Source organism: Anopheles maculipalpis, chromosome 2RL (assembly GCF_943734695.1).
Source record: "Anopheles maculipalpis chromosome 2RL, idAnoMacuDA_375_x, whole genome shotgun sequence".
Taxonomy (NCBI): Eukaryota; Metazoa; Arthropoda; class Insecta; order Diptera; family Culicidae; genus Anopheles; species Anopheles maculipalpis.
In genome coordinates, this window is record NC_064871.1 from 60,512,077 (window position 1) to 60,536,912 (window position 24,836).

Below are 24,836 nucleotides of genomic sequence, written 5' to 3' on the forward strand. Positions count from 1 at the left end.
AGAAAATGTGAAAGTTCTAGACCTTCAAACCGCAACTTACTGCTCGCATGGAGACATTGTAATTCCTTAAACGAAAACGGTAGATATTCATGCACTTACCACTCGAAAATTTGAAAGTAATTGACGGATTATCGGGGACGGTACGGGAAGATCGTTAAATTTGACAAGGCGCAAGGCCAGGCGCAAGTGTTGCTAGGCGCAATGGGTCTTTCTTCTACATGAAGAATTCGACCACATCTGCTACCATTTTGAGATTCTTCGACGCGAAAATAATGTTTGCGGATTATACCTTTTATCTGATACTTTCGCCAATACATGTCTGTAAAGGATTCTTATCGATTGTTCTCATGTTCACTACAGATTTTCGGAGATATCTCGTTGCACAATTTCATACTGTTCTCGTTAAACGTTCATCAAATGTTTTAAATGTATTTTTTCGCTTTGTTGAAATAAAATCTGGGTACGCTGTTATTGTCTCTAAACAACAGGTTGGCTTGAGTTGGAGTTAATGTAAGTTAATTTAATGATTTATCGCACGGTAGGTGGATGCAGAATCATGCAGTACGTATTTCATGACTTCGGTAAGTTCTGCAACCATCTAGCTAGGAATGAACAAGTATGCGAACAATATCCTGATTCTCGCATACAATGAGTAATGTGCTCAATGTATGTAAGTGGCTATTCACATTTGGATATTACCTGCATAATGACTCTTATTTTACTTATAATCTTATCGTATTCAATGCAGCTTGAAAGGAAACACATGTATAGAAAAATGGTGATTCTACCGTAATGCAGAAGAAAATCGAGTCTTATCGAACGCGAGAATAGACAACAACGTCCATCATGCAAATAGGCCATGAAGAACTGTTCTTATTTATCGAACTCTAGTATTTGTATCCACCTGCATTGGCACCACCCTGTCCAGGACCTTCTGGATATTTGGCTTCACCTTCGTACGATACCTAAGAAGAAACAATTAACATTATTTAAACGATGTTCTATAGTAGCAGAGTTGGCATAGTAGTCGTACCTCAGCATTGTAGCCATTCTTCCAGTCAGCAGTATAACGCACCACTTGCGTACGTCCGTCAGGAAGCTGAACGCGGTATTCGCCGCGTGTCACATCGCCGTCACTTACTGCCTTGTGAGAGTAATCATTTTGGGTTTCAATGTCATTCACGTTATACTGGAAATCGAAAGGCATTCCAGGTTCATGGTGGTGCTGAATAGAAAGAATTGCGAAACAATAAATAAATTATTCATCCGAACATCGTCAGTGCAGTGCATCGTCATGCTAACATCGTCCTGAGCGGGAGGACCGTATGAAGGTGCTGGACGACCGGGAGTGGGCTGCGGTCGTGGAACATTCTGAGGTTGAGGGGATGAAGGGAATGGCTGGTTCGGCTTGTCGTAGGCATAACCCTTGTCAGGAGGCAGGTATTGATTGTTTTGAGCTAGTGATTCAATACACATCACGGCAAGGCAAACAGCGACGCACTGGAGGGGGAAGGATATTTTAGTATTAATTTATGATTGCTGCGGAGTGAGCGTTGACAACCGTCAAGGGTCAACACATAACTTAACAGGCAGTAGCTAAGGTCTAGGGTTAATTGCAATGCATGTGATTATCGTACACAAATTCACGACTCATTGTCTTTTTTCTTGTTTTGTTTTTGCTTGGTACATATTGTATACAGCCTCTCTCTTGTTATTTTACATGTTTATTGTTGAGATCAATGGACATTTTGATACTTTTATTCTTGCACCGACACCACCGACGTGGTGTAACAGAAAGTGTTATAAATATTGTGAAATTTGTAGTACTCGTTTGTGTGCCTATACAACTAGTTCATGTTAAAAAATGACGATGACTTATTCTGCTAATTTGTTGGCATCCTATCCAAGACACATTCTGCGCCTCTGAAAAATACATCCTGCGATGTTAATACAATAAGTATGAAATTCGATTGTATAACTTGGTGTCTGATGTTTTATTTTTGGGTTGGATTTTAAAAACGGATTTTGCATTGCCCTCAAAATTAGATTCGTTAGTTAAACATTCTCAGGTTATTACTAGCAAAACACACTGATGCCCTGTTGTGCAAGTTAGTCGGAAGTTAAGTATTTTGCGAAAAAGGGGTTTCAAATTCACAAATTCCAAGTGAAACAATGAAGGTCACAAAAGCGGCACACTGAATGTGTTTTTATTTATTTCTAATGTTATGTTTGTCAACCAAAACTAATGTTTTAAATAACGTTAACACAAATCTTTGCAATCGTATATAACACAATAGAGTGTTACAGTTTTTCATTTTACATTTGACAAATTCTATGAAAATGGATCATAATGTAACAAAATAAGAAGTAGCTCGTGTATGTGCATTGAAAATATTTTATTTTGGCTGCAATATTTGAACTTTTTCCCACAATTATTAAACCATTTCCATCGGAGTATTCTGTTTTTAATCCTTTCGATTTCTTTGTGCTAAACAAGAGCAGTTAAAAGCAAACTTATGTACAGTTGATTTATACTTTTAAAAACGATTTGTACTGGAATACCTGCGAAATAACGATCGCCGCTCTATAATATGTGCTAGATGTAGTATTTCTTGACAATACGGCGCTGGACCGTCATAATCAATTGTAAATAAATGAAGTATTTCTTTTTGTTCTACTTCGTGGACTGTTCTCGAGATGGTGTGTTTATTAGATTAGGATTAGGAAAACAAAAGTAGATGTTCGAATGCAGATAACAGTACTGTTCGAGATACACCCTAATGTTTCATAGACTGTTGTGTATTTCGAAACGCGCTTTGTTATAAAATTCTGGACGCTTGTTAATAAACACTGAACTATGTACACCTATTCATTGTCAGTTTGTTGCAATAAGACGTTCTGAAGCATCACATAAATTTCATTGTGGGCAATTTAAGCGTTGTTTTATTTAGTTTTTAAAGTTCTATCTCTAGAATAATATCGATGAGCGAATGTTATACATCCATTACACTAGATGGTTCAAAATGTAACAAACGACTATATCACAAGCTATCATATCCACTTCATAATATCCAAATAAGTTGAATACTCAAGTTCACTGTCACATTGTTTTTAACCGAATAGAATTTTCCACGCAAACCACTATCACAATTTTGCAAATCTTTTATCTCAGATATCAACACTGTTGTTCAGAGATAGTTGTTGTTAATCAAAACACTACTCACCAGAAACTTCATCGCGACAGTTTTGTGGCACTTGGTCGAAGAATGAAACCTTAGTTGACGAACGCACACGGTCACCTCTAGAACAATGTTGCACACTGCACTGCAAGCAAGCCTTTTATCGGATGTATACACTGCCGTATCCTGTGATGGACTATTGCTCGGTTCTACATTGTGTTCAGCCTTTATGCGAACAATCCATCCGGTGAGAGGGCAGTTCTACCCCTCTGATTTTTCTAGCCCCAACCGTGTGTGTACATTTTTTCCTCCCCTAGGTGTAGCATCTTGCGTTTTGAATTGAAGGCTTGTTTCTGTACTCACAAAAAACACCAAAACTAATGAAAACAGAAAGCTCAACAAACCTCTCTCATTTTCATCCCTGTCTCTGTGTGTGGCGGTTCTCTACAATATAATATGAACCGTAGCATCTTCCACTGAAGATGCCCAACTGTTAATATGATGGCAGTAATTACGCTACCATCTCTACCCATTTTGCAGCGCCGACTCATTTTGCTTTTGATGGCGGTGCACATTCGTACACGTGAAAGGTGCCCGTTCTACCGAATCTGTGTTGAGCAGTTGTTCGCACACAACCACACCACAAGATTCAAGTGACGGACGTTTTGTGAAGATGATGAGATAGGTTTTGTGAGAAAAACTTGGCCGAGGATCGTTGTCTACCGGTACCATTCATCGCTTGGTTCCTACCACTATGCAATCGTAAGAAAATCGGAGAACTCATTTTTTTTAACGTTGCGAGACGCATCAGGTGCCCGACACGATCTGCTGTACATTGATACACAGGAGAGAGATGTTCTCCTGCGATGAGTTTGCTCTGAGCTTGCTGGTTAGCGGAAGGCAAAAATGCTTTACACTTTACAAGTGAATAGCAGTGAACCCACCAATGTAGGTGGGAGATGATCTCAGTGGGGAAGGGTTTTCTTTCAACATGCTTTCAAAATGCACTCAATATAACCCCACCAGCAACACCTTGTTTAACATCCAATGCAGTAAAAAGTTTCATACTTCAAAGTCAAAATTGTGAAGTTGGGAATTTTAGATTACAATTAGCGCATTGTTCGTGGATAACATTAACCAAAAATATAACTTATTTTTCAAAGTAGACTCGACAAAAGAAGATCTCTATTGGTTTTAGTAGTTATTGTTTCGATAAACATTTTTAAGAACAGAATTAAAATTATGATCAAGCTGTTTGATGTGCTAAAATACGTTAAAACCTTGATCACATTGATATCGATAGCCAAAATTTAGCATCATCTCATCAACCGTTAAGCGAAACGGTCCACCTTTCAAAATATTCCAGTTGTATCGTAGCTCGTCTTCACAAGAAATCGTTAATACCCAAAAACGCAATCTTTAAATTTAATGGTAACGCATACGATAGTTGCTGTCCATGGTACTATTTATACATCCCAAATGCGTTGTTTTCATGGATATATTGTGCAGGTGATCGTTGGAAGATGTTACAGTGTTTAAACGGCCTTGACCGTTCTGTTCTGGCAGCTTTGCATAAAGTAGAAAGAATCCGTAACTTCATAAATGTTTCTTGAGTACTTTCAACACACTTCCATATTGCTTAACGTTTGGTTGATAGGTCAATGGTAATCATTAACATTTGTACCTGAAAGTACTAAAAAATATATTCACAAGCAAGGGTAATTGGAGATCGAAGTCTTCTTTTTTAACAATCATCAACGGCTGACAACGGCTTAACTGATGAACCTTGATGATCGCTAGTGGCAAGCTATACAAGGGTCCCGAAATCAAGACGATCAGTTTATTTTGTTCCTTACATTCGTGTACAGCTACGAAACGTATTCTCTGTCATAATCCGATCACTCAAAAACGATATTTTGACCCGAAATAGATTGCTGGAGCAGCATCGCAACGCAACAGCAAACAGTTCCACATTTTTTGGACGGTGTGCGCTTTACCTGCGCACAGCTTTGGTGGCATTTAGAGCGATGAAAACAAGCGTAGATCGTGACTACCTAAAGAGGCAATCCTACACGATGCCTAAAGCTGTTAGATGCTTCATATCCACCCAGATGTGAAGAACGAACATGCGCGTTCCCAGACCTCTTCTTGATCGCACCATCATTTCGACCTGACAGTTGCATAGAATTGTTCTTTGTCTCGTGCTTCATCCCAGTGCTCGTTACCTAGACTGGTTCAATGTTTCATCAATTGGATGCAAGCATAAAATCCGGTATCGAAATAAAGCGCCCCAATAGGAAGATATTACTACTGTATGCGTATTGGTTTCGAGCTGTAACCATCCACCGTTTGTCAGCGTTATAAACTGCCATTCTCATACAACATTGGTGCAGCAATCGTCTATCTGTAATGTTTTTTCTTCATAATTAAGACAATTTATTATGCGGAAATGATAAATTTGACAGGTGTTTTGATACAATCGAAAAAACTGAATTGAATTTCCACCGTTGACTATTGGCCAAAATTTCACACCATTTCACTCAAACTCTTTAAATAAAGCTTCTTATAAAACTGCATTTTTTTAACAAAATGCATTTCTTGCTTCCCACGCTCCTCGTTATTTGCATCATTGCATATGGTTTTCACAGGAAAATCATTCAGCCCAAGCGTTATTTAACATAATGAGCTGACCATTGTTCATTATGGCGATTTGCTCAATGTGACACTTCACGTTGCTAATTTTCGAGAGATAGAAGCTTAACCCGTTACTCGTTATCCGAGATAACGATCTTTATATGAGTAGTGCATGATTTCGTTACATGTTGCACGATAACTTGCTCCTCGTTGCACGTGGTTAGTAATCGCGACATAATTTCATCATGTCATCTAATGTTATCAAGCACAACATTCTTTTCTTGCAAGCTATCTGTTTATGTGTCTTAACAAGGGAACTTTAAATACCGTAGAAGAGTTACCATAACAAGTTACAAAGTTCACATTTGAGCTGCACTGGTGGTTCATAAATTATGTGGATCTGAATTCTACCTGACAACTCCGCAACAATGATGCACTCTTCACTGCTTAGACCCCTGTGGACCGTCGACTACATTGTCGAATGTCAAAAAACATATTTGGTACCGAATAGTATCGAACTTGCTGTGCCGGATTTATCTTGTTTACACTGTAGCTCTTATAATTGCTAATTATCTTAATAATGTTTTTGAAACCATTTATGAGCACGCCACAAGAATCTGCTTCATGCAATACATTGCCGAGATGTTTTTTTTATTGGCACGTGTTGAATATCCTTCAACTCAATATATTAACACGTGACCACATCAGATTTATGCTTTAAGTATGCTTATGTTTTTTTGTGTCTTTTTTGCGTCTTCCGTTTGAATGTAACAATATTAATTAACAACCATTCTCCATGGGATTGGTGAAGCCGCTTGCCATCATCTTCAATGGCACATCGAAATGGCTTATTGTCTGCAGGTTGGAGTGTTGAGTGTGATAGAAAGATAATATTCAATACGCTGCTGAAGAAGCTTTTGACCCGAGGGCAAACAAATAGATGCTATTTGACCGGCCCCAATTGTCCTGTGACTATCGGTTCCGGCTGATCTGTGTGTAGTGTTGTAATTCGGGAAGCAAAATTGGGTTCAAATTCAAACCCGACGTGAACGAACCTGACCTTTACTGGCACGGTTCGCACCTTAAATCATCGTACAGTATATCAAATTCCAAATCCAACAACGCTATCCACAGTTTTTGCTGCATCTATCCGTTCGACCTTGATCTTCTCTGCATAAAGTGTGTGCTCATCACGTTCAAGATACAAGGCGCCGCTGCGCAATGTGTGGCATGCGATTGAGAACGAATCTGCAAAATCCGACGCCAATTTGTACTGGTTTGCTGTATGGCACATTGGCACCGGCATTGGACAGTGAATGTTTCTCCAAGATTCACTGCTCTCTAATTATCTGGTGACTTGGTAACAGTACCGCGAGCATTAATCATACTTGTCGCGTAACCTAGCACATCGAATGCTCCGATCTTCTTCTCGATCTCAACCAATACTGGTGGTGATGGTGAATTCGAAATACCTACCAAAACGAAAGCCACCGGAGCAACCTGTTGCTAATTCTCCAATCGAATTAACCAAATTCACCTACTCTACGCACAATCTAGAAGTTTGCTCTTGTTGTTGAATAACATTGGTTCGGCCATTTAAATTATGCCGTTTAAACATTTTGCCGATTTTGCCGGAGATCATGCGTACAGCTAATGTTGCGAAGTGTTCTTGTTTTAAAGCGATAACGATCGGTTAGTTTTATTTTTTCCGTTTATGTCAAAAGTAGTTTAAAAAAGCTTGATAACTGACCTTATTTAAAAAATATTGTTAACGTTAGTTCATATAAAAAGACACACATTTTTCAATCATTTCCGTACATTGTTGAAAATTCGTCTAAAAATACAGCCTTACACATTTTTATATAAAAACCTTCAATACGTTGCCGTTCGTTATCAAAAGAAAAACCCAAACTATTCCAAACACCAAAGTTTTTTTTTTTAAATATTTATTTGCATCATATTGCACAGGCAAATGAAAGTACGCGTGAATCTTACATGTAGGAGGTTACACGGCTATGGCTGTAAAAAAAAAGTACATACACATAGCATTTATCGGAGCGGGGAAAAGTGAGCCGGCTTTCGTCTCCATCACTTTCGGCCACGATCGTTTAAGCTTGTTATGCAATCCGAAGCGAAGCCTCCAAACATTTAAACCACACTGCGAAGAACACCATAAAGCTAATGGGAAGATTCTTCGTCTGATTTGCGTAGAGAAATTGAGCAATCATTTGTGTTTTCTTCTCGCTTGTTTCTGACCGATACCTGCAAGTCCATCGCGGGCTATACTTTTACGTGTTGTGTTCCAGTTTTGAGTCGCTCTCCAAATGTCGTAGTTAAAGCGTCGATGTTGCTTGGCTCTATTGAGCAAAACTAACGCGTTAAGTTATTCACTGTTCGGTTTGTTTAGCAAACGCGATTGTAATCGTTCACTTGTAGTGATATTTGTAATGCCGCTGAGAGCGTCGGTGTAGCAGTGACGCGCAGCTGACAAGTCGCCTTTTCCTTGCCAATAAACCGCACCGAGTCGCAGCATGAGAAACGAAAGATGAGTGCAAGCAAAATCAACTATTACGGTAATTGGAATACCTTGCAGTCGAGCGTATCGACGGGAGACTAAACCATTCATTGGGAAGAAAACTTATAATGAATCGATCATAAGTTTAATGTACGTACGTAATAGCCATAGCCATGCCAAATTCCGGGAGCTGGTCTTTTCATGTTGGTACGATAGTCATTGCAATTCGGTTACTCCACCAGAAATGAACTGGACTGAGAATTTGTTTTACGAAATTTCTTAATTATTGTGTACGCGATGTACACAACAATCGGTTAGTAGTTTTGAGTGACTGTACTGTACGCTGCATGGCATGGCGAATCACGCGATGGCATTGATTCCGGTATCATTTAAGTTTGAGCATATCTTGCATTTATTATCCGTGTTGTTATATTTCAATGGTTGACAATACGGCGCAAGCCGTCATACTTCAAATAAATAAAATAAGATATTTTAATGGTTGATCTATGTTTGGGAGGATACAATTCAACCATGCCCAGAATGTGACAAATTCTGAGGAAGAAATGTTTTGTGATTGAAGTACTCACTCAGTCCAGAGATGCTTACGATATGAAAAAGGAAGGTTCGAACTAGATTTGCAGTTGCATCATTTAGTAGTACTAAATAAGTTTTTAAGTAAACATTCTTATAAGCTTTCTCAAACCGATAGGTTGGAAATGAATTTTGCTGATGTCTGATGTCATCGGATCATCAAACATTCACATCGTTAACACTGTTCTGTCACAGGTGCCCCATACTTGATGCTCTAGGTGCCGCATCATTCATATAGCATAGGCAACAGTTGTCTTTACATCGCTACATTAATAGCAAGAGAATCTGGAGCTGTAGCCGCACCTTTGAAGTTGCTTTAAATATCTACCATACGGGGAGGGTCGGTAATAGTCATCTCCTCAATACACACAGCGTTTGCCTTGATATTTATGTTTTAACAAATATAACGTCTCAAGTTTGAACTGCGCAACGGTTACCACCACACCGCAGCGACGAAGAATTCGTAACGTTACCAATCTTCACGGATGTTTTAGAGTGTGGGAGATGATTTCGTTACGGTTTGATGCGCGCCACTCCTATAGGGTAAGCCAATTTTTCCTAGTTCGACTGCTACAAAACATTCTCAGCCATGCAAGAACGGGCCATGGTCGTGCAACCGTTGATGAATATACCAGCTTGCAGGCAGTGATTGTATGCGCAAGCCTACATATATCCACCTGCAAGCGCCAGCATCCACTGATCGTCACTAGTCACTAACACAGCCTTATTGGCAAACACCTTTAGCTATGATCTTCTTTAAATGTTTGTGATTCGCAAGCGGATGTTTTGCGATCAGAAACATACCAACATATGAAGCAAGTTGCTAAGTGGTGCAACCCAGATTGGAGGATGTAAGGAAGTGAATGTGGCATTTTCGCTCAGCCAATTGCCCACCGGGGAATTCTTCGAGGAAAATACCTTACAGTTGGACTTATTTGTCAAAATGCTCATTTTGACGCGAGGTTTTGCTCTGGTTTAATGATACAAACAAGTGAATAATAACAACGATGAATAAGATATTAGGAATGAGAAAACTTTTCCAAACAATTAGTTAAGGGTTTAATGTTCTGATCTTTGCAGGAAATCAACTGAAGATCATCTATGAGCGTACAAAATTTCATACAACCTATAAATAGAGAGTCGAATGTAGTCTCAGAGATTCAACAAATAAACTATAAATCTGTAAATAAACGAAACAAATTTTCAAGCTTTAAACATCTGATTTCCTCACTATTTGCAACAAATTGTAATTTATATGCTATCGTAAACAAAAGAACAATTAATACAAAAAAAATCGATTGCACTACGATTAATGTGCTGTCAGAAGGTGATTGCAACATTTAACAAAGCATAGCATCGCACAGACAAACACTGTAACTCATCCATATTACAATTAGCAATCAACAGAACAATCGCTGTAGTAAATAGGTGAAACAGTTTTTTTTTTCCTCCTCTAAGCTACCGTCCTATTGACAGGTTTTGTGTGCATCTACCGCAAAAACCCACGTCATGTCGAGGACAAGGTCAATGGCGCCGCATTGCTACTCGCTGCAATATGCGAAGAGTGGTCTTCCTTGTCTCAATGTAACCTCAGCGTTGAAACAAAACGTTGCCAACGCTATGCTACACAACAATAAATCAACACCATTAGGGTGGTGCGAACGGTGCTGTGTGGTGATGTTACCTGAAGAATATTTTACTTTTGTATTGATGCAGCCACTATTTCGCACCCATAAATCGGTGGATCGTTGAATTGTACATGGTCAAAACGTTTCGCCGATGATCATATCGAGAGCAACATAATCTGTAGTTTATATAAATTGCACCCATTTCCGCTGAACGAAAATCGCACCATCCGTTCGAATCAAATTATAGGTTAGTTACTCGCGTGTTAAAATATTAGATATGGTTAGCTTTGTTTTATAGTGGTTTTAGGACGCTATCACATTGTACCAACCATGCCATTTAGCTACAGCAAATTTAATAAAGAATACCAGGAACGACTGCTGAAATTTATCTTTTCGAGACAATAAAATAAAGAAATGGTTTACGTCAACCAGTTATGCAGCTTGAAATGGAAATCACATAGCTTTGTCTAGCTTCTTCTTCTTCTTCCTCTTCTTCTTCTTCTTGGCTTTACAATCTAAGGTCACACCGGCCATCTAAATAGCTTACTAGACTTGTCGATACGTAGTTGGATAGTTAGTCCTCACTACGGGGTGACGATCCGGATGGGATTTGAACCCCGGTCCTGCCGTTTGAAGACCGGCGCCGCTATCGCCTATACCATCGATCCGTCACCTCAACTAGTATAACATAAAAAAAAAAATTTATATTCAACAATTATTAGGTTAAATATTGTTGATCTCTATGCTTTAAACATTAACATCTTCAAATATTATATATTTGTGTACTACACTTAGCTTCTTTATACAATATTTTTCATACATCATATTTTAAGTATTAAGTGTTATTGAGGTAGGTTTTGAGGGTAAAATATTACTTATTATATTATACGATTGTCATTCTTTTACCCAGTTTGAATGTACAAATATTTCAGAACTTAGTGCTATCTTTGTATTATCTGTCTAATACCGTTGCGATTTTATGTTACATAACTGATAGCTGATGTTTTAAATCTAAGTTTAGTTGTTGCTATTCCACATCATGTTTTATACATAACTCTTGTAATCCATTCTATGTCCAGAATGACCTATCAGATCGTTTAGAGAAAAAGAAAAACAAAAGAATTCAAGTTAACTGTCAAGGGTATTATTTGAAGAGCAACAAACACTTGCTAAATAGAGTCGAATTGATTTAAAAAGTAAAAGTCCCAATTTTCGTTTAATGGAAGACTTTAAGTGGCTATTGTTCATTATCTGTTGAAAGGTTGTATTACATCTGTAGACCGAGGTTCCGATGTTTTGTCTTAGGCTGTAACGTTGTCTCTTTCCTGTTCTCCGTTGTCATATCTGCACGGGAAAACTAAATGAACTTCAATTGAAATAAATGTCATGATTGGCTTTCGGGTTGCACCCATCGTCGATCCGATTTTACTGGTTTGTGGGAATCTGCCACTTCTCACGCATCTAAACTAGACCCACAAGAAGGTGCTGATCGACACAATTGCCGAGCGGCAAATTTCATTTTGTAGAGTTTCTTTTTTTTTCTTTCATTATTTCAGCTGGCATTTGCAACAGCTCCAGATTCATTCGGGAAACCCTATACCACACTTGGTCTTGGTCCTCTGTCATTTACTTATTGATTGTGCCGGTACGAGACCGTTGAACAAAAGAGAAGGCTAAGCCAGCCCGCAAAACAACGGGGTAAACCTTTGAAATCACATAAATAAAAACATCAAATTGCATCACACTCGTCAAACGGTAGTCAACGAGAAGTAGTAAGCGAAGCGAGAAAATAATGAAGATATCAATCCCTTCGGGGAAACTGAACACCACAACGCGGGCGATCCGGCAGGAGTAAGCGCTAGATGAAAGAATATACACCCTTACACAATTGTAACGTCGCTTTGCTGGCCTCACTTGTCTCTTACAAGGAACAGAACGCCATACTAAGCAATCTGCTAGTTTGTTTCACGCTTTACTGACCATGCTAGGCCAAACCAAAATGCAGACTCGCTTAGCTAAATCCATCGATCGGTGAAGACGTTCCAATTGTTTGATGCGGCTCGTTGCATCAACGCAATCAACCAACGAACAAAGGCCATCGAACGAACATCTTTCAACATCAACTACATCAGTGTATTATGTATGTTTATCATCTTGTCGCTATCGCATTACTTTTTCCACTTATGAATTTTGAATATTTAATCCATCACGTACAATCGATGACAGATTGTAGTTTACATTTGTATTGCAGATGTTCAAAATAAATTGTGTAAGTGTAGTGCATGGAACTTTTTTTAAGTTGACGCTAGATATGACAATATCGTTACAATATAACAAATATCGTTTTAGGATTCATTCGTTCGCAGCACCAACAAATGCTTAATTTCGTTTAACAGTTATGATGGTTTTTTGTGTTCAGAAATAATCTCTTATGATATTTATTGGCGGCGTACCGGTGGAAAGGCAACGCCTGATCTTCACACGGCAGGACCGGGGTTGAAATCTCATCTGGTTCGTTCTCCCATAGTGAGAATTTTCTATCCAACTGCGTGGTATCGGCAAGTCTAGTAGGCCATCGGATAGTCAGCGTGATCTAGAAGGTCGTTAATCCAAGAAGAAGATGTTTTTGAACGTTTTTAGTCAATGAATATTTATTCGCTTTCATTATTTCAACATTCTTCGTTTTATTTCCTCTTCTACGTGTTGTTGTACCTCAAGAATCTTAAGAGGTTTTGACCTGTCATTACTAGGTTACGTAAATGGAAAATAGTTAGATCTGCGTACGAGAAAACGATCCAGACTGGATACGATAGCACTGCCGTTTGAAGATCGTCGCCGCTACTTCGGCTATGCACCGTCCGCCCATTCAGTCAACTAAATCTCACCAAGAAATTCTTTAATCTGTAGTAAGGTACAAATAAAGATTCATTTTTTTTCTCTGTAGATTTTCGAAAACTCCAAACTGCTTCACGTCCTGACAAATTGCCGCCAGTGCTTTTAATGAAACCATACGTTGCCTTTCAGGGATACCTAAAAGCCGGTACCATGGTCTTCCACACACTGTAAAATCTCAGGTTTGAAAAGTCATCATCAGGTTTGAATTACTTTGAGTATGGAAAAAATCAAGAGCCGCTATCTAGCAATACGGCTAGACTGTTCTATTGAAATAAAAAATGGCCGTTGCATGCTATATTTATTCGCAACATATTATAACAAATTGTATCGTAAACCAGACAAATGTAGTAAATCTATTTGTACAGCGTGTGATTTGTGTACAATTCGAACAATGTTGCTCATCATGAATTTCACAGTCTTTAAAATATTACACACATTTCTATATGCCCTGTTTTGGGATCATCCATTTATTACAGTTGCTTTGGATGAACGGAGAGATAATTTCTGCGTTCGAATTTGTTAAAAAGGGGCGGCGGGGCGGGGAAAATTTAATGTTGTGTTAAGTTACGTATGCTTTCAACTGGATTTCTACAATTTTTTACCTGTATCATATCCTATTGATCCTACAACCAATGTCCAATGCCTACAGCCAAAGTATGATAGCGTAATCAATTGATTTGGGGCAGCTATCGTCACAACAGCCAAGGAACTTAAATTAACGATATACCTAAGCAAAACTATTGAGTATCTGTGCAGATCCTGGCTACTCATCAGTGAAGTGAGCTCAAATGCTACACTTACATGAAACCAGGGTTTCATTTTATGGTGGTTTTATCGTTATTAATCATGGATCCAGGAAAGCAGAAGATCCGTCTAAGCGATGGTAAATATTGTGACCAAGATGAACATTATTATAAAAATCTTCTTGACCATGTCTGAAAACCATCCATGTCGAGGCGATAGCAGCTCCGATCTCCTCACAACAGGACCAGAAATCGAATTCGGTTCGGACTGTAGCCGCGTATGCAGAACTGACTACACGAATTGGTAAAATTAGGTCAACGAAGGAATTAAAAAATTCTGATTCAATCATTTTATATCCGAAAGAAGCAACTCCTTACTGTCGAAAAAACTAAAATATGGCATCATAGCAAAATGTAGGATTCATGATAAACTTTTGTGGGAGAGGAGGTTCGACAACGCTCGAAAAGATCAATATAAAAGAGCGATCTAGACAGGATGACGATCAGTATCAATCGGAACGACAAACGGAACGTTGAATAAATACGAAATGAATCCCATTTTTTATTTTTCTATTTTTATTTCTTCCCCCCCCCCCCCCCCCCCTTTTTTCTATTCTTATTTCTTCCAGTTATCTGTAGTTGTCATTCGTTGGATTGATAGATGACGTGAGCGGTGTCTAGGATTTCTCCAGCAGGCCAAGACTTTGACGGGACTTTGGCGACTGACGGGTAAATAAATAAGTATGTATGTAAGTGGTCATTGGAAAGTCTATTTTTTAATGCATACATTGTTTGGTAGGTTTCTATGCAAATAATTTTACAATATGATTTGACTTACAAATTTCTACTGCAAACAATGATGTAAAATTAGTTAATGTTCTATTGGCAAAGAATAAATCGTCAAATCAATAATGAGACAATTTATCAACTAAAAACATGAAGTTGGAGCTTTGGTTCATATGACTCATTTTTCTTAAGACTACTTTAGGACGCTGTTGAAAGTGACAAGCTTCGTTTAGATTATTATTATTTTATTTTTTTAAATATCACGATAGTGGAAGTTATTAGTGTCATGTTTTTTTTATTCATAAAGGACGGCCAGGCCGTATTGCTTATTAGTGTCATGTTAATAGTTATTAATTATTTACCTTTAAATCAAACAACGTTTCGATGTGCTAATGAGAAACTTCTGAAAACTTCCTTTTATATTTCTATACTTATACTACTACAACTACACGGAAATTCGGAAAATCATCTATAGAATCAATCGTTAACCCATATACATATATCAATATGATTAATTTTATTAATTGTTGAATAACACATCCAGCTTACCATGTACAAAAATACATCAGAAACATTAAAAAAAAAAATAGGTACAGTGTCCATTTGGCTTGAACTAAATGATTCTAAACTGGTTAGATCGTTTAGACGTCTGCGTATCTAAGCACACGACATGTACTCGCTGAAAATTTGCTCTATGCGCCCGTTACGATAACACAACTATCGAGATCCTCTACTCTAAAATAATCATAAAATTCTATAGAAATTCTTGGTTCACTCATGGCTACAGAAATGAAACCGAGAGAAATTTCTTGTATTGCACGCATCCCTTTTCATCACAAATTAACCCGCCAGGGTAGCTTTGAAAAACATACTATTTCAAGAGTTTTCCTAAAGAAATGAAAGAAAAACTGTCAATCCACAATATGAAAAATGTTCACTGCTTTTGTTTACTGCCAGCACAAAAGTGTCGTATTGCATGGCATAAATAAAATTACATGTAAATCACGTGCCATCCTATCGACAGTCATTAGTTCATTTGTTAGTTGTAAAAGTTCATCGCTGGTCTTGTTAATAATAGCCTGTAAATTTATACATGTGTATAGCAAGTGAAGATTTTTATAAAGTGGTTTAACTGACAGGTACATTTCCCTCCGAGAAATCTTGTTTTTATTCTCTCACACGAAGCTTCCGTAGCTTTGCTAATCATAAACCATAAGATTTGAAGTGTTTGGAAGCTTCTTCTGCTGTTCGCATAAACGTTGCCCTCGAAATCTATTAGTTATCAGTAGTATTGGCTTATTATTTGTCACCGGATTCACTTTCGACTGTGTGACGCCGGATGGACGCTTTCGTATGTGACATCTGCATGGAAACCTTTCTCATCGGCAGTATAGCGCACATTTTGCACTCGACCGTCCGGCAGTAAAATATGATACTCTCCACGCGTAACACCATTGTCATGGTTCTGCACGTGACCGAAGTCGTTTCCAGTGTGGAAATCTCGAACTCTGTACCCAAACGCATACCCTTCCGAGTCCTGCAAAAATACCATAAAAAGAATAATTAAAAAGTCAATCAAACAACCGCCGATCCATTGCCAACTTTAGCATTCGTACATCATAATGATCGCTGCTAGGGTGATGATGGTGGTGATGCTGCTCTTGATAGTGATGTGCTATCGATTCACTGTGCTCCGGAGGGGCTGGAGTACTGTGGATGTTGATGTGACGGTACGCGTTTGTTTCATGGCCAGCTTCCTCTTCGTTAAATTCGTGATGTTCTACTATTTGGGCCGGAATAGGCGTATGCGATCTGACAGCATGCGCCGTGTGAGTGGGAGGCCCAATAGTGGGTCCATCAAAATCGGAGTCCAAAACGTCGGACACATCTTCTTTGATCGGCGTGTATTCCTTACTCGACGGTATCTGTAGCTGTGGGTTCATCTGGACCGTATGATAAATGCTATCATCATACACTCCTTTCGGCCCATGATCGATTTGGACCGATCGATAACCCGGCCGTGATGGCTTCGGTGTCGGTGTTGATGATTCCGGGAATGTCACTGGAGCAGTGCTGTCCTGAGGACGATGCTGTTTCTCATGGCCACCCATTGGTACGGGCATGTGAAGTAGCTGATTTAGTCCCTGCAATTGCACACTCGGTCGCTGTCCAATTAAGGCCGATAACGCTGCAATGCTCCCCCCGGATGTGTCTATTTCGTTAGACTGTGTAGGGGTGGGTTGCGTTGTATCGATTAGCCGCGAGTACTTCTTGCTATCGTAGTAATTTTCCTGCTCACGAGACTCTTCTTTAGAGTCTGGTATCACTATTTTCATGCTTTGGAACGACTGTGCTGGTTCTTTTGCCGTTTGGCTGTGGCCGTACTGTAGCTCGATTGGTCCATACGGGTTGTCATATCCCTGACCACTAGCACCTCCACCCGTTCCGGGACTTGTGACATCTTTATCATAGGATATCGATATACTAGGCTGTACCGTGATCTTGGTGCGAGGCTGCTTCATCTGTACCGGCACGGGTATCTCTTTTATCACGTATTGTATCTTGGGCCGTTCTTTTATGACAACTTCTTCCGGACCATCCGATAACGATGTTTTATAACTTTCATGATCAGCGGAGTGTGCAGTCGCCACTCCATTAGAAGACGTAACCGGAGAAAAGAAAACCGATCGTGGATGGTAACCCGGCGAAAGATCGTTCATCTTACTCTGCTGTTCACTGGCCGGCTTAAAAGTGTTCACGTACTGCGGACTAATTACCAACGGTTGTACCGGAACCTTATGATATAATCGTTTCGGTCGTCGCAGATCCGAGTATGACCACCACGCTTTCGGGATGCCCTGCAGTGAAGAGCCCCTTGATTTGGTTGCATCGCTCGTTTCCGACGAAACTACAGCATCAGTGCTGATTGGCCTGCTCGGAATAAAGCCAGTTTGTCCGTTAGACTCCTCTTCTACTATTGGCAGCTGAGTATCGGACAGTTTAGCACTCGGGACAAACTTTGGTTCGGAAATTTTTGTCGCAGCGCTGTACGGTTTTTTTGTCTTCGGTTTCTTGTCACCGAAGAAGTACTTGGGAGTAGATTGAACTACCGAACCCTCCAGTGCGCTATCTCTTCCTTTTCCATTCATGCGATCATTCTCCTTAAGCGCTATGTCGATCGCCTTCTGCACACCAAGTGGAAGATCCTCGTAGTTGGCAATCTGCTTCTGCTTTTTACCTCTGATCTTAATGCGCCTAGACTCCTCCGGGTTCATATCGTTTCCTTCGTTTTCTTCCAACGGTTGCACACTCTCCCGTTTCTCTTTCTTGCTAGACTCAGAGTGTCTTCCGCCCGACTGCGGACGCTCCACTACTTCGTCAAACACCTTTCCACGCCTGTAACTGTCGGAAGACGTAAAGGGATGTCGCAAATTTTCTGTCACCTTTGCGTTGTTTCCAGTGTAAGGTTCGGACCGCTTGGCATCTTCCAGCTCAAATTTTACGTAATCACGCGGATCGGGACTGGCCGACCGGCGATGCCTTCGAGCTACTGTCGAACTACCGTTTACCGTTTCACTTTTCTGTCTAGATACTATTGCATCAGTCAACTCGAATCGAAGTATCTCCCGAGGAACTGGCTCCACGCGAACCGATGGCGAACCTTGTTCTTCTCGTTTTGTGCGCGCTTTCGTTTGATCTGAAGATTGCGAATCGACGTCCGGAGTGAATATCATGGCATCGGACAGCTCAAACTTGATCATTTCCCGTGGAACTATTTCCAGTCTTTTCGGCTTCTTCTCCGCTGCTGGCTGTCCATCTAAGCGCTTCGTGCGAACCGATGACAGTTTGCGCAAATTTTCTACACGTACGCGATCGTACTGTTTCTCTTCCATGTTTTGGTACCGCTCGTGGGCAGCAGTGTAAGCAGCCATCATTGAGGCCTGTGGCAGTGGATCTCGCATTTGGCGATACTTTTTTCTTAAGTATGCCTTCATTCCCTAGAACAATGAGAAAAAGAAATAAAACATATCCTTTTTGGTTCTTGCATTCACTTCCGGTGCTAAATCTTACGTTCCGACTTTCAGTCGTCGCCCGAAAGCCTGCATTTGGTCGGCCCAACTCAAACACATCTTCAAACACTGCAGCCGGCGATCTACTCGCCAGGACTGTCAAGGGTAGAAGCAGAAGAAGCTGAAAAAATCGATAAATAGCATTAGATATATCCAAATGGTGTTATGTTTTTGCGTAGGACGGCCCGTTAACTACAATGCCAGGCACTACCCAGGACGAAAAAATAAAAAAAAAAATTAAAAAAATATTCCCTACAAAAGAACCATACTTCAATCGTCGAATGTTCTTTACGCCAACGCAGGGAAAGCGAGAAACCCGACAAACCATTAAGGAAGCGATTCCATCTTTTTAAAGCTAATGGATTCAGTGTTTCTCGCGCTTTCATTGCCCATGGTCTTCGGAACACAGAGCAGATGCAAACCACAAATAACAAAAACCGAACACATATGGTACGTCCGTGATGAATTGCGCAAAATGTCGAACAAACATAAAAAAAGCCTGACACCATTGACGCCAAATCGATCAGATCAAGAACGAACCCGTGGTGAAACGTTTATTTGTACTTTTTTTGGCATCTACACACGGCACTTATAGATTTTCGAATGGTTAAGCATGACAAGCTCCACAAAGGTCAGCTTGTTAATGTTGGACCTTCTATTTCACTTCGACCATTGCTCATGGTCAAGCCGTGGCTTTCTTCTATTTCCGAAAAGCAGCCAAAGCAAACCTGCGAAAAAAAAACTGCTGAAAAGGAATTCTGTCTTTTTTTTTTCGTTTGTCCCACTTCTTGCCACAGTAGTAACTTAAAAAAGATCACTCTTTACAGATCACATATGAGTGTAAGCGTTAATTATTTCAATGCTTTCATGTTCTGTCTTTCTTTTCATGCGCACGAGCTCGTGTGCTGGTTTTTGCACCTTTTGCTAATTGCCTTAAGGCGAATCCTTCATGACAGTGGGTTTTGTATTACAGTTGCTTCCGTTTCAAGTGCCGCTCTTTAAGTGCAGGCAATCTGTGCAACCTTTCTAAATGGCCACAGGTTCTTCTCCGTCTTCCACATCCGTTGTCGATGTGTAGCCGGCTTATGACCGGATACACTCAATCATTTGGATATAGATTCAAAATATTCAATAGAACCAATGAGATCAACATTTCAAAGCATTTCAAAATCTCGCATGACAAAAGTTTCAAAAAGCCAGAAACGATCTCGTGAATTTATAAAGGAAGTAGAAAGAAATCACGCTATGCAATGAGATGATTGTGAAATGTTTAATTTTAGCTGAATAAGCGACTAATTAACATTTCTTTATCTTTTTAAGGTTTTCTTTACTTTTTCAAGGGAATAAGAAAAGAATAAAATATGACATATTTTAGTGGACTTTAACTAGCTATAACTTTTAGCCTTAGGGGCGGCAGGACCAGGGTTCAAATCCCATTCGGACCAGCCCCCCGTAGTGAGGAATAACTATTCAACTGCATGGAATTGTATTTATTGTGCAACCAGTGTAACACGCGCAAGTTCATGTAAAGATTTTTTGTTTAATTGTCGATTTATACATTTGTTGAATTTAGCTGTTAAACCCTTTCCTATGGTTTTTATGCTGGCGCCAACAGCTCGCGCCAAGCGTCAGCAGCGATATTACCACATTGGCCAAACTACTATTTTTGGCGCTATTTTGTGTCTTCTCGATTGAAAACTATTGCGCATCTTTTCTTTGTGATGAATACTTCAGAGTTCACCTCTTGTCCGCATCATGTTACTCGCATTCGGCTGTGCATTATCGTCTGCGCGTGAACCACAACAAATGATCACAAAAGCACATTTGTAGCGCGAAACCAGTGTACTGGTTGCTTCATAACTAAGCTTCTTTTCTTTCCTTTTTTGTACCTACATTATGCTATTTCTTCTTCGCACTTTGCATTTCTTGGTTTGTCTCCTTCGTCTACCATAAAATTATAGGCTTTCGATTTTTTCGGCTGTGCAATCGCGAAGCATCCATAAGTATTATCGCATCCATACAAAAGTTCAGTTACCGTTGTAATCAAAAATTATTATCCGATTCTTGTTTGTTGCTTCGCTATTATTCACGTCCAAAATCAACGATGACCTCGATACCGAATGGTCCACTAAGTAGCATCAAATCCCGACTGCTGATGAAAAATGAGTGAATATTTATGAGAGGTCCACTAGAGGTGAACCGGTATAGATATTCTCATTATCACGTACTTATCATTGTTATCAGACGCAAGGTGTTATTGGGATGGCGGTGCCGATATTTCACACAACTGGAATCTGTATCAATATCATTCGAATCGCATTCTGTATGAAAGAAAACATCACATACAGCTGGGCAGTTAAAGCTAAGCCAAGGCGCTTAAGAACTTGGCGCCTAGGTCAAAGACATCCTGAGGTTATAGCGCCATAAAAGCAGCTATGATTGGAAGCGGTCACCGTTCATCACTTACCATGCACTTCCTCATGTCTTATGATGCCTACAGTAACAGCCTTCGCTCTGAATGAAGATGCTACCGAATGGATCGGTAACGATATCCAGTAAAGCAAACACCACTACACGTTCTTAACGGTTGCACGCTGTAATTTGTCGGCTTCAGTTTTTCACTTTAACTCAAACAGAGATACACCTGTTTTGCTTCTTTCATAATTCACTGTAAGGAAACTTTGGCTATGTGTCGTCAGATTTTTTGGCAAAAATCGTTTAAGCACTTTGCAACGTAATGAATCACGAAACACTACAGCACGCTTCTCACATGGGTTCGTCTCTTCAAAGGCAACGAAGTCTTTTACAAACATTCAATGAAATCACACAAACATGCACCACTCTGATGTTGTTGAAAGTGTAGTAGCATCCGTCGCTCGCAGGTGAATGAAACAGTACAATAACCACGCATCACATATTCAAACAACCACCAAACATTGTACACCCAAATGAACTGTGCACCTTCATGCAACGATCCGTACACCTTTGCCGCCAACACGGTACTGAGTTTAAAAGAAAGAAATGTTTACTATAAAATGGGTTTTCTTCTCCTTTTCTTCACCGACGGATCGCCAAAGCCACACACATCCGCAGGTTGAATGGGTGCAAAACATACATGCTATGCGGAATTTCTTTCACGTAAACTCGCACACATTCGCTCACCGGTTTGAACTGCAGCCTGCCGCATTAGGTGGATCTCAGCCAGCTCTGCAACCGGTCATCTCCTCTACCATGGCGCCTCACTACCTCACCCTACACATGCTACTATTCTCTCATGCATACACCCGTGGCGAGGCTCAATTTTGCTTGACGTTGAACTTTCTCTCACAACTTCGTTACCCACTCCGGTTCGGGCTGGTCGCAGGGAAAGGAAGCAACGAAACAAGTGCTCACCCGTTGACAGTTGGTTCCCAACACCTCGCACGAGTCCTAGTGGGATGTTCCTCTTCCGAGCCGTTGAAATAATGCAACCACATCGGGTGACTTGCAGCTAGCGGCGAAAAGAAAGGGAAAGTTCCGCATCAGTTACCAGCATAAATGGCCGAACTTTAATTGCCGTTTAAAAATTCAAATACGTTTGACGCCTCGAAATAATCTATTAAATACTTGTACAATGACAAAAAAGTGTAAAAATACTTTTCTAAAACACATAAAATGATAGTATTGCAAAATTATGTATTGCTACCTAACTTAATGCTTTGCTAAATAGAAAATGAAGAGCAGAGTAGAAAAAGGGTTCTTTTTAGTTTAGCTCCTCTTGTTTGTTTTGTTTTAATCTAGGGCTTACAACTGTTATTTAAAGAAACAGTATCAGATGCGTTTTATAATTCTTTTTTTCTCTTATAATTAGTTAAAAAGTCTTATTACTTATTACTAAAAGGGGTTTCCTCTTTGATAATTGCTCGACCAACTTACTACTAAACAGTATAAAACCAAATACCATTAAGTTGTACAATAGCTCGAAGTTAAGCAGTATGAAATATTGTTATGTTTCTAAAAATTGTGCATTTGATACGATACAATTTAACACTTGATGGATTTTTCATTTCGCTGAAATTGAAACTATTTCACAACTTCCTTGTTGAAATAAGCGATCACCATCATTGAAGGCATGCATCATCAAGCATCTGAATGTAATACAAATAACCAGTGTGATGGCCCCGAGTGAGATACCCTAACTAATTCCAGCATACACCGGTTTGGCCCGTACCGCTCGTCACTGCGGAAACTGTTTCGGGATTTATGCTGGAAAACAAACACCCATGTATTACCACATACAAACGGAGAAGGGTGAAGCTAATAAGGAAAGAAGTATTTAATTCAGGCGTGTCAAAACTGGTACCCTGTTCAAGTAGTGTTACGTATTTTAGCTGCAACTAGTCGATAATTCGGGACTCTAGATGGAAAATATGGAAAATATTTGTGAAAAAAATACATGATTGACGGTGTAAAGATTGCACAGATTTTTTATTTCATATTTTAAGTCTTTTAATAAGTCTTTTCATTGCAAAACATGTTAATATACATACTCAGAGCTATTCAACGGTCAAACATCAACGATAAAACAGTTTGATGCATATTCCACTTGAGATATATTCTACCTTGCTAGAACCTTCTTTTTTAATGATGTAAGGAAACAATGAACAATCTCTCAAGAAATGTTCTAGAGTCCACATCATTCTATGTTTGATATTTCAAGTTTCTGATTAATTGCAGCCAACGCAAATAGAGTTTGACATGTCTGTTTTGAGTTGTGCAAAACATACTGTTTTTCGTTATTTAAACCTGTTTATTCAATTTCAGATTTGAGCTTAGAAAATATGGCAGGTAGAGTGAAATACCTTTACAAAACTGCTCGACATATTTTTGGCTAAATATTTGGTTTACATATTATGCATGACAGACATACGTATACGAGCGTACGAGGGAATTTGTACCAGGTTTAATCACACCTGGTACATGCACAACAATTGGTGGGAACTCGTTTCTTTATGATTCACAGCCAGGCGTTTAGTTCCGCACTCCGCGCAGATAATAATTACTGTAACATGTGCCGGGAAAGGGAGCAAAAAACAATACCAACGTGTTATTACAAAGCTGATCATCAATACACAGGGGAAGCTGTCAATTTTGTATGTTCAGTCTGTTTGTTAGATTGCTACAAAATGATAATGTTAGGTAAATCAAGCATAGCATTCAAATGGTTCTAGCAACCAATTAGTTAATTCATAAGAAAGCTAAAGAAAAACCCCTCAATCGGAAGTGTACTTCCCATCGCGCCGATTCGCCCATCAACGCAAATACGCCCCTTTCACTGACTGAAACCGTTTCCGTTTTGATATGTCACCCCCAGTTATAGACTTCCCTTTGCATCTCGTTTTCGATGACCGCATTACCGTCAGATATTGCATGTAAACATCCTCCAGGTTAGTTATGTCATGATTTAGCATAATTAATCGCACAGAGACGATATCTACCGGGCGACAAGATATCTCGGAAGTGGATAGAAATGTCCGCATCCGCCGACGTCCATCCGTTCGCGATACGATTAAAAAGGAGCCAAGCTACACTTCCCTTAACGCATCCCACTTGGAAGGTATGGCGGAAGCAAATAGACAGTTTTCCGGCAAAATCGAACGCCAAGAAATCGGTTGCATCCGCCCGCCCGCCAACTTTAGCACATTCAGCTGGTAGTGCTGCTATAAAAGTCTAAGGTCTGTTAATGAAGCACAAGAAAGTAGTCGAACCGGATGATAGCAAGCAGATGAAAACGCAATAGCCCACACCAAATCCAG

General features: G+C 39.7%; 4 protein-coding genes across 4 annotated transcripts in view; 1 reads left to right on the forward strand and 3 right to left on the reverse strand.

Annotated features, from left to right (window-relative positions):
• Window positions 1-24,836, forward strand: part of LOC126559576 (COP9 signalosome complex subunit 9) — a 194,968-nt gene that overhangs the window by 74,568 nt on the left and 95,564 nt on the right. The gene's annotated exons all lie outside the window — the stretch shown is intronic.
• LOC126558181 (uncharacterized) overlaps window positions 1-24,836 on the reverse strand; it is a 407,024-nt gene that overhangs the window by 42,529 nt on the left and 339,659 nt on the right. The window lies entirely within an intron of this gene.
• Window positions 434-3,268, reverse strand: LOC126559288 (pro-resilin). Its single transcript, XM_050215420.1, has 4 exons — window positions 3,225-3,268; window positions 1,303-1,500; window positions 1,034-1,225; window positions 434-965 (listed from the first exon to the last, which is right to left on the reverse strand). Exons 1-4 carry the CDS (start codon window positions 3,234-3,236, stop codon window positions 888-890), a joined length of 480 nt encoding a protein of 159 aa, XP_050071377.1. The 5' UTR covers window positions 3,237-3,268; the 3' UTR covers window positions 434-887.
• Window positions 16,287-21,523, reverse strand: LOC126557032 (uncharacterized). The gene is made up of 4 exons (XM_050212672.1): window positions 21,509-21,523; window positions 19,043-19,162; window positions 16,588-18,969; window positions 16,287-16,508 (listed from the first exon to the last, which is right to left on the reverse strand). Exons 1-4 carry the CDS (start codon window positions 21,521-21,523, stop codon window positions 16,287-16,289), a joined length of 2,739 nt encoding a protein of 912 aa, XP_050068629.1.

Excerpts from the sequence above, each read along its gene's own strand:
- LOC126559288 (XM_050215420.1), bottom strand. Across the intron at positions 1,226-1,302 it reads GTCCTCCCGCTCAGGACGAT|CACCACCATGAACCTGGAAT; the intron begins GTTAGCATGACG and ends CTTTCTATTCAG. Across the intron at positions 966-1,033 it reads AGAATGGCTACAATGCTGAG|GTATCGTACGAAGGTGAAGC; the intron begins GTACGACTACTA and ends GTTTCTTCTTAG.
- LOC126557032 (XM_050212672.1), bottom strand. Across the intron at positions 18,970-19,042 it reads CGACGACTGAAAGTCGGAAC|GGAATGAAGGCATACTTAAG; the intron begins GTAAGATTTAGC and ends TCATTGTTCTAG. Across the intron at positions 16,509-16,587 it reads CTAGCAGCGATCATTATGAT|GACTCGGAAGGGTATGCGTT; the intron begins GTACGAATGCTA and ends GTATTTTTGCAG.